Raw genomic sequence first — 8,457 nt, 5'->3', positions numbered from 1 at the left:
AGCCTGGAAAAAAAAAGAGAGAAACCCCCCCCCCCCCCAAAAAAAAAAAAAAAAGAGACAGGGTTTCTCCATGTTGGTCAGGCTGGTCTCGAACTCCAGACCTCAGGTGATCCGCCTGCCTCGGCCCTTCCAAAGTGCTGAGATTACAGGTGTGAGCCACTACGCCTGGCCTAATTTTTGTATTTTTAGTAGAGACAGGGTTTCACCATATTGGTCAGGCTGGTCTCGAACTCCTGACCTCATTATCCACCCGCCTCAGCCTCCCAAAGTACTGGGATTACAGGTGTGAGCCACCATGCCCAGCCTCAGGGTTTTTTAATACACCTCTTCCTTTTGCACCTTCCCAGAATCCACAAACACGTCAGAGCTGCGGATTTGCCGAATCAACAAGGAGAGCGGACCATGCACGGGTGGCGAGGAGCTCTACTTGCTGTGTGACAAGGTGCAGAAAGGTGAGGGGCCTGGGGCAGCAAACTGGGGCAGAGTGGGGTCTGGCAGCTCAGAGGGGTAGCCAGCGAGCCCGGGAGGGTGAAAGGATGAGATAGAGCAGGTTAACCGGGGCACCAGAGAGCACAGGTCCAGAACGCTGTCTTTGCAGTCAAACAGATCCAGCTGCTGGGTTCATTCATTCCCTGAGTGGCCTGCTCACCCGACTGTGTAGGAAGATGGAGGCTCGTCTGTGGTGGCCCACGCTGCATGCTAGGCGGTGCCATCACAGAGCTCACGACATGTCCAGAGGACTGTGAGGTTAAGGGTGGAATTGCGTAAATAAACAGTTTATGATGCTTGTGATAAGGGCTATGAGTAAAGCAAACAGAGGACAGAAGAAGCAGCTCCACTTCACTCACATCTGTTCAAATGTCCCTTCCTCAAAAGCAGCTCAGGTGCAGTGGCTCATGCCTGTAATCCCAGCCCTTTGGGAGGCTGAGGCGGGCAGGTCACTTGAGCTCAGGATGGAGACCAGTCTGGGCAACATGGTGAAACACCATATCTACTAAAAATACAAAAACTGGCCAGGCGCAGTAGCTCATGCCTGTAACCCCAGCACTTTGGAAGGCCGAGGCAGGCGGATCACCTGAGGTTGGGAGTTCAAGACCAGCCTGGCCAACATGGCGAAGCCCCATCTCTACTAAAAAACACAAAAATTAGCTGGGTGTGGTGGCATACGTCTGTAATCCCAGCTACTCGGGAGGCTGAAGCAGGAGAATTGCTTGAACCTGGGAGGCCGAGGTTACAGTGAGCCAAGATCGAGCCACTGCACTCCAGCCTGGGTGACAGAGTGAGACTCCCTCTCAAAAAATAAATAAAATAGTGCCCGCTTTGGCAGCACATACACTAAAATTGGAACGATGCAGAGAAGATTAGCATGGCCCCTGCGCAAGGATGACACACAAATTTGTGAAGCGTTCCATATTTTAAAAATAAATAAATAAATAAATACAATAAAATAAAGGAACTGGTTCCAGAGATATCTAGTAACTTTCGTAAGTTATAACAGAGTTAGCAGTGAAGAGTTCTAGCCTTCCTGGGTTCCCATCTTGGCTCTAACACTTGCTGGCTGTGTGATCTCTGACAAGGCACTTCACCTCTCTGTGCCTTTGTTTTCTTCTTTATATAATAGGGTACCTAATGGTACCTTCTTCATAGGGGTGTTGTGTGACTTAGAGGCAATCTGTATGTATCTGACACATATAAAGCCTCAGTACTTCGAGTCACTGTGATGACAGGCAATGCAGTAAGACAAGGAAAATCAATAGCAGGGGAAGAAGCATCATGAACCCTGACTCTTCCGCCACCAGCTGTGTGAAGTCTCAATGCTTTAAGCCTTGGTTTCCCCCTGCCTTTTTTTTTTTTTTTTTTTTAGAAAAAGGCTTTCACAAGCTGGGCGTGGTGGCTCACGCCTGTAATCCCAGCACTTTGGGAGGCCGAGGCGGGTGGATCACAAGGTCAAGACATCGAGACCATCCTGGTTAACACGGTGAAACCCCGTCTCTACTAAAAATACAAAAAATTAGCTGGGCATGGTGGCGCGTGCCTGTAATCCCAGCTACTCAGGAGGCTGAGGCAGGAGAATTGCCTGAACCCAGGAGGCGGAGGTTGCGGTGAGCCGAGATCGCGCCATTGCACTCCAGCCTGGGTAACAAGAGCGAAACTCTGTCTCAAAAAAAAAAAAAAAGAAAGAAAAAGGCTTTCACTCTGTCAGTTTGACTGGAGTAAGGTGGTGCAATCATGGCTCACTGTAACCTCGACTTCCCAGGCCCAAGTGATCCTCCCACCTCAGCCTCCTGAATAGCTGGGACCACAGGCATGCGCCACCATGCCCAGCTAATTTTTGTATTTTCTTGTAGAGACAAAGTCTTGCTGTGTTGGCCAGGCTGGTCTTGAACTTTTGGCCTCAAGTGATCTGCCAGCCCCATCTTCCCAAAATACTGGGATTACAGGTGTGGCCCACTACGACTGGCCGGGTACCTTTTTTCTCTGCCACTGTGCCTGGTACCTTTTTGTTATAACAGATCATAGCTGTGAGTATGACTCTATGCTGTCCTGTGAGTCCTCTCACTGAACCACCTGAGGGTGATCTTGAAGATCACCGGACATGAGGGGATATTAATTCTACTTACCTCTTAGGTTGTTATAAGGATTAAATGAAATAATATATATATAAATACATAAAACGCTTAGTGACTGGCATATAATAGGTGCTCCATAGAAAGTTAGCTGCCACTATGATTTGTTTTCTGTTGTTTGTCTTTTTTGAGATGAAGTTTTGATCTTGTCGCCCAGGCTGGAGTGTAGTTGCGTGATCTCACTGCAACCACTGCCTCCCTGGTTCAAGCAATTCTCCTGCCTCAGCCTCCCAAGTAGCTGGGACTACAGGCGTGTGCTACCACAGCCAGCTAATTTTGTATTTTTAGTAGAGAGAGAGTTTCACTATGTTGGTCCGGCTGGTCTCAAACTCCTGATCTCAAGTGATCCACTTGCCTCGGCCTCCCAAAGTGCTGGGATTACAGGCATGAGCCACTGTGCCTGGTGATTAGTTTTATTTTTAGGAATATTAGAGGCCAGGCACAGTGGCTCATGCCTGTAATCCCAGCACTTTGAGAGGCCAAAGTGGTTTGATTCCAGCCTGGGCAACATGGCAAAACCCCTTCTTTATAAAAAAACACACAAAAAATTAGCTGGCTGCGGTGGTGAATGCCTGTAGTCCTGCTTGGGAGGCTGAGGTAGGAAGATCTCAAGCCCCAGAGGCGGAGGTTGCAGTGAGCCAAGATCATGCCATTGCACTCTAGCCTGGGTAACAGAGCGAGACCTTGTCTGAAAAAAAAAAAAGGAAGAAGAAGACCGGGCGCGGTGGCTCACACCTGCAATCCCAGTACTTTTGGAGGCCAAGGCGGGCGGATTACCTGAGGTCAGGAGTTTGAGACCAGCCTGGCCAACATGGTGAAACCCCGTCTCTACTGAAAATACAAAAACTATCCAGGCGTGGTAGCACGCACTGTAATCCCAGCTAGTCCGGAGACTGAGGCAGGAGAATTGCTTGAACCCAGAAGGTGAATGTTTCCTTGAGCCGAGATTGTGCCATTGCACTCTAGCCTGGGCAAGAACAAAACTCTGTATCAAAAAAAAAAAGGAATATTAATCTTGATTTTAGGGGAGGCTGAGTAGATTGGGAGCGCAGTGGCCCAGATGTCCTGGCTTAGCTGTTGTCCCCCATTTCCTGCCAGAGGACATATCAGTGGTGTTCAGCACGGCCTCCTGGGAAGGTCGGGCTGACTTCTCCCAGGCTGACGTGCACCGCCAGATTGCCATTGTGTTCAAGACGCCGCCCTACGAGGACCTGGAGATTATCGAGCCAGTGACAGTCAACGTCTTCCTGCAGCGGCTCACCGATGGGGTCTGCAGCGAGCCATTGCCTTTCACGTACCTGCCTCGGGACCATGGTAACTACAGTGACCCAGGGTGACCCACCACCTCGGAGACTAGGTCTTCGGCCTTGGGGTGACCTCAGCGGGGATGGGAAGGAGGCCGAAACTAGAGTGCAGGCTCGGAGCTACAAAGACAACGTTCAGATCCTGGCTCTGCTGCTTACTGGCTGTGTGGCCTTGGCCTCTCTCAGCCTCATTCTCCTGTGCAAAATGGAAGAAATAGTAGCTGTCTCCTGGCATTCAAAAAGTGTTTAATCTTTCACCCCCTCAGCATCCTGCACACACCTGACCCTTCCTTTTCTCGGTAGTGCTAGAGACACAGTAGTGACCAACACAGCCCCTAGCTGTGTCCTCATGAGGCGTATAGTCCTGAGAATGGGGAACAGCCTGATCCCCCACAATGACGATCAGAGTGGCAGGACTGGAATGAAGTGCTCAAGGGCTTGCATTGCCCAAAGAGGGCACCTGACCCAGCTGTGGGGGTCAGGGAAGGCTTCCTGGAGGAGGGGACAGCTGACCTGAGGGCAGGAGGATAACTAAGCAGGGAAGTTCTCTAGAGAGTGTTTTAAACAGCTGGAATAGCAGGTGCAAAGATCCCGAGGCTGGTTTGTGCCTGGGGTGCTCCAGAAACAACAGAGAGGCCAGTGTGTAGGCCTGGTGAGGTGGCTCACACCTGTAATCCCAACACTTTGGGTGGCCGAGGCAGGCAGATTACTTGAGGTCAGAAGTTCGAGACCAGCCTGGCCAACATGACAAAACCCTGGCTCTACTAAAAATACAAAAATTAGCTGGGTATGGTAGCGCATACATGTAGTAATCCCAGCTAGTTGTGATGCTGAGACAGAGAATCACTTGAACCTGGGAGGTGGAGGTTGCGGTGAGCCAAGATTGTGACGCTGCACTCCACCATTTTTTTTTTTTTTTTTTTTTGGAGACAGAGTCTTGTTCTGTCACCCAGGCACGATCTTGGCTCACTGCAACCTCTGCCTCCCAAGTTCAAGTGATTCTCCTGCCTCAGCCTCCCGAGCAGTTGGGATGACAGGTGCCTGCCACCATACCCGGCTAATTTTTGTATTTTTAGTAGAGACCGGGTTTTGTCATGTTGGTCCAGCTGGTCTCGAACTCCCGACCTCAGGTGATCTGCCCGCCTTGGTCTCCCAAAGCACTGTGATTACAGGCATGAGCCACTGCTCCCAGCCAAGACTCCATTAAAAATATAGTAGGCCAGGCTCAGTGGCTTATGCCTGTAATCCCAACACTTTGGGAGGCCGAGGTGGGTGGATCACTTGAGGTCAGGAGTTCAAGGCCAGCCTGGCTGACATATAGTGAAACCCCATCTCTACTAAAAGAACCACAAAAATTAGCTGGATGTGGTGACATACTCCTATAATCCCAGCTACATGAGAAGCTGAGGCAGGAGAATCACTTGAACCTGTGAGAGGGGACACTGCATTGAGCCAGACTGTGGCACTGCACTCCAGCCTGGTCAACAGAGCAAGACTCTGTCTCTAAAATAAAAAAATAAATAAAGTAATTAATTATTACTGATGGGTTACTTCTTGTGTGTCCCTGGTATCTCCTCAACAGACAGCTATGGCGTAGACAAGAAGCGGAAACGGGGGATGCCTGACGTCCTTGGGGAGCTGAACAGCTCTGGTGTGTGGCCTCTGCCCCTTACTACCCCCATCCCCAGGTTCTGGGGAGGGGACGGCTGACCCCACTGCCCTGTCTCACCCCAGGCTGGGGAGGAAGGGCTGTCGGGGTCCAGGGGTCCTCATCTCTGCCTTCCCTCAGACCCCCATGGCATCGAGAGCAAACGGCGGAAGAAAAAGCCAGCCTTCCTGGACCATTTCCTGCCCAGCCACGGCTCAGGTGGGTCTCAGCTACACATAAGCCCGTGTCCCCTGGGTGGGCAGAGGGTACGTGGCAGCCCTGCTTTTCTGGCCTCTTCAGGCCCTCCAGGAGCAGCCACAAGGCGAGTCACTCAGCACTTAGCCAGCAACAGAGAGGGAAAGCAAGGCTTCTGGAGACAGAATGGAAGTTCTGATCTCTTCTGGGCCATTTCCTTGTTGTGTGACCTTCCTTAAGTGGCTGTACCTCCCAGAGCCTCAGGGACTCCTTTGAAAAGGCTCAGTACATACTTATCTCAGTGGTGATTTAAAATTTAATCTATTCCTTTTTTTTTGTTTTGTTTTGATACTGAGTCTTCCTCTGTCACCCAGACTGGAGTATAGTGGTGCAATCACGGCTCATTGTAGCCTGGACCTGCTGGGCTTAGGCGATCCTCCCATCTCAGCCTCCTGAGTAGCTGGGACTACAGGCATGCATCACCATGCTCGACGAATTTTTGTATTTTTTGTAGAGACAGGGTTTCGCCACGTTGCCCAGGCTGGTCTTGAGCTCCCGGGCCCAAGCCATCCTCCCACCTTAGCCTCCCAAAGTGCTGGGATTACAGGCACGAGCCACAGTGCCTGACTCTTAATATATTTCTTCTTCTTCTTTTTTTTTTTTTTCTTGAGACAGAATCTCACTCTGTTGCCCAGGCTGGAATGCAGTGGTGTGATCTTGGCTCACTGCAGCTCCTGCCTCCCAGGTTCAAGCGATTCTCCTACCTCAGTCTCCCAAGTAGCTGCAATTGCAGGCGCCCGCCACCATGCCTGGCTAATTTTTGTATTTTTAGTAGAGAGAGGGTTTCTCCATGTCTGCCAGGCTGGTCTTGAACTCCTGACCTCAGGTGATGCACCTGCCTCGGCCACCCTACATGCTGGGATTACAGGCATGAGCCACAGCGCCTGGCTTTTTTTTTTTTTTTTTTTTTGAGACAGAGTCTCTCTTTTTGTCATCCAGGCTGGAATGCAGTGGCGTGATCTCAGTTCACTGCAACCTCCACCTCCTGGGTTCAAGCGATTCTCCTGCCTCAGCCTCCTGAGTAGCTGGGATTACAGGTGTGTGCCACCAGGCCCGGCTAATTTTTTTTTTTTTTTTTTTTTAGTAGAGATGGGGGTTTCACCATGTTGGTCAGTCTGGTTTCAAACTCCTGACCTTGTGATCTGCCCGCCTCGGCTTCCCAAAGTGCTGGGATTACAGGCGTGAGCCACTGCACCCAGACACACCTGACTCTTAACATAGTTCTTCTTACGGGTTCTGTATGACAGGCACCGAAGTGCTTTCTGTGAGTTTATTCACTTAACCTGTGAGGTATGTGCTGTCATTCCCCTGTTTTACGGGTGAGGAAACTGAGGCCCAAAGAGGTGAAGTCTCTTGACTGAGGCCACACAGTAGTAGTTCTCTGGTGGAGCAGGGAGGTGGCCCCGGGCATCCGTGTAGATGAGTGGTGGTGTATACACCATAGGCAGCCCGGAGTTGACGGCGGATGAATGGGTGGTGGTTGGAGCCGGCCAACGTTCAGATTAGAGCCTATCTCTGGCCTGTTCTACCCTTGCCTCCATCTCAACTCACATGCCAGCCTCCAACTCCCATGACCCCAACCCTATCTGGCTGCCATCAGAAAAAACCTCTCAGCCAGGAGTTCGAGACCAGCCTGGCCATCATGGTGAAACCCTGTCTCTACTAAAGATACAAAAATTAGCTGGGCATGGTGGCCCATGCCTGTAATCCCAGCACTTTGGGAGGCTGAGGCGGGTGGATCACCTGAGGTTGGGAGTTTGAGAGTAGCCTGACCAGCATGGAGAAACCCCGTCTCTACTAAAAATACAAAATTAGCTGGGCATGGTGGCACATGCCTGTAATCCCAGCTACTCAGGAGTCTGAGGCAGGAGAATGGCTTGAACCCAGGGGGCAGAAGTTGCAGTGAACCGAGATTGCACCATCGCACTCCAGCTGGGAGACAAAAGCGAGACTTCGTCTCAAAAGAAAAAATCTCTCTACCCATTCACCACCAACTCTAAAAACATAGCCCCCAACACCCAAGCTAGGGTACCCAGCTCCTAGCCAGCTACCAACCATTCAGACTGCTGAGCTTGGACCCCCCCATCTAGTCCCGCCCTGGAGGTTTGAAGTTCCACCTGTTCTTCCCCATCCCCTGCAACCGGTAACCACTGCCAATAGCTTCACCCCCAGTAACCACCAATCCTCGCCCACTTCTCTACCTTTGATCTCCAGTGTCCTAAGCCCAGTACCCTATTCATCCATCTTCCCCAGCATCCCAGTTTTCCAAGGTCTAAAGCACCCCTCCCTCACTCTTGGAAGCAATGTTGCCACGGCGATGCAGTGGCCTCTGGGATCAGACTGGGTTTGAATTCTGAGCCCATGATTTAGCTACTGTGTGACCTTTGTGAGCTTTAGTTTACTCATTTGTTAGATGGAGATCCTGTCTCTTATGGTTCTTTCCGGAACTTAGTGAGATGATGTCGTAGTTATTTATCACGGTGGTTGGCACAGAGTTAGTGTCCAGGAGACATTAGGAACTTGCTTTTTTTTTTTTTTTTTTTTTTTTTGATTTTCGGGTTAGTCTGTTCTTCCCCATTAGTGGCAATGGCGGTCCCGGCCCCCCCCCACCTCCCCCCCCTAG

At 50.8% G+C, this 8,457-nt stretch overlaps 1 protein-coding gene and 1 non-coding gene across 4 annotated transcripts in view; both read left to right on the top strand.

Moving 5' to 3' along the window:
• RELB (RELB proto-oncogene, NF-kB subunit) overlaps window positions 1-8,457 on the top strand; it is a 41,442-nt gene that overhangs the window by 29,507 nt on the left and 3,478 nt on the right. For 2 of the 3 annotated variants that reach the window (XM_032262687.1, XM_032262686.1), the window contains 4 exons: window positions 348-452; window positions 3,726-3,941; window positions 5,514-5,582; window positions 5,721-5,798. In XM_032262687.1, the coding sequence (XP_032118578.1) occupies window positions 348-452; window positions 3,726-3,941; window positions 5,514-5,582; window positions 5,721-5,798 (468 nt within the window). The remainder of the gene's footprint in view (window positions 1-347; window positions 453-3,725; window positions 3,942-5,513; window positions 5,583-5,720; window positions 5,799-8,457) is intronic. The other variant, XM_032262688.1, reaches the window with a different exon arrangement.
• On the top strand, window positions 1,312-1,418 carry LOC116539702. Its single transcript, XR_004264142.1, has one exon. It is a non-coding gene; the product is annotated as a U6 spliceosomal RNA (small nuclear RNA).

The sequence above is a fragment of the Sapajus apella genome, unplaced genomic scaffold (genome assembly GCF_009761245.1).
Source record: "Sapajus apella isolate SASKATOON/1434 unplaced genomic scaffold, GSC_monkey_1.0 scaffold130, whole genome shotgun sequence".
In the NCBI taxonomy this organism is placed as follows: domain Eukaryota; kingdom Metazoa; phylum Chordata; class Mammalia; order Primates; family Cebidae; genus Sapajus; species Sapajus apella.
This window is presented reverse-complemented; position numbering and strand designations above follow the sequence as displayed.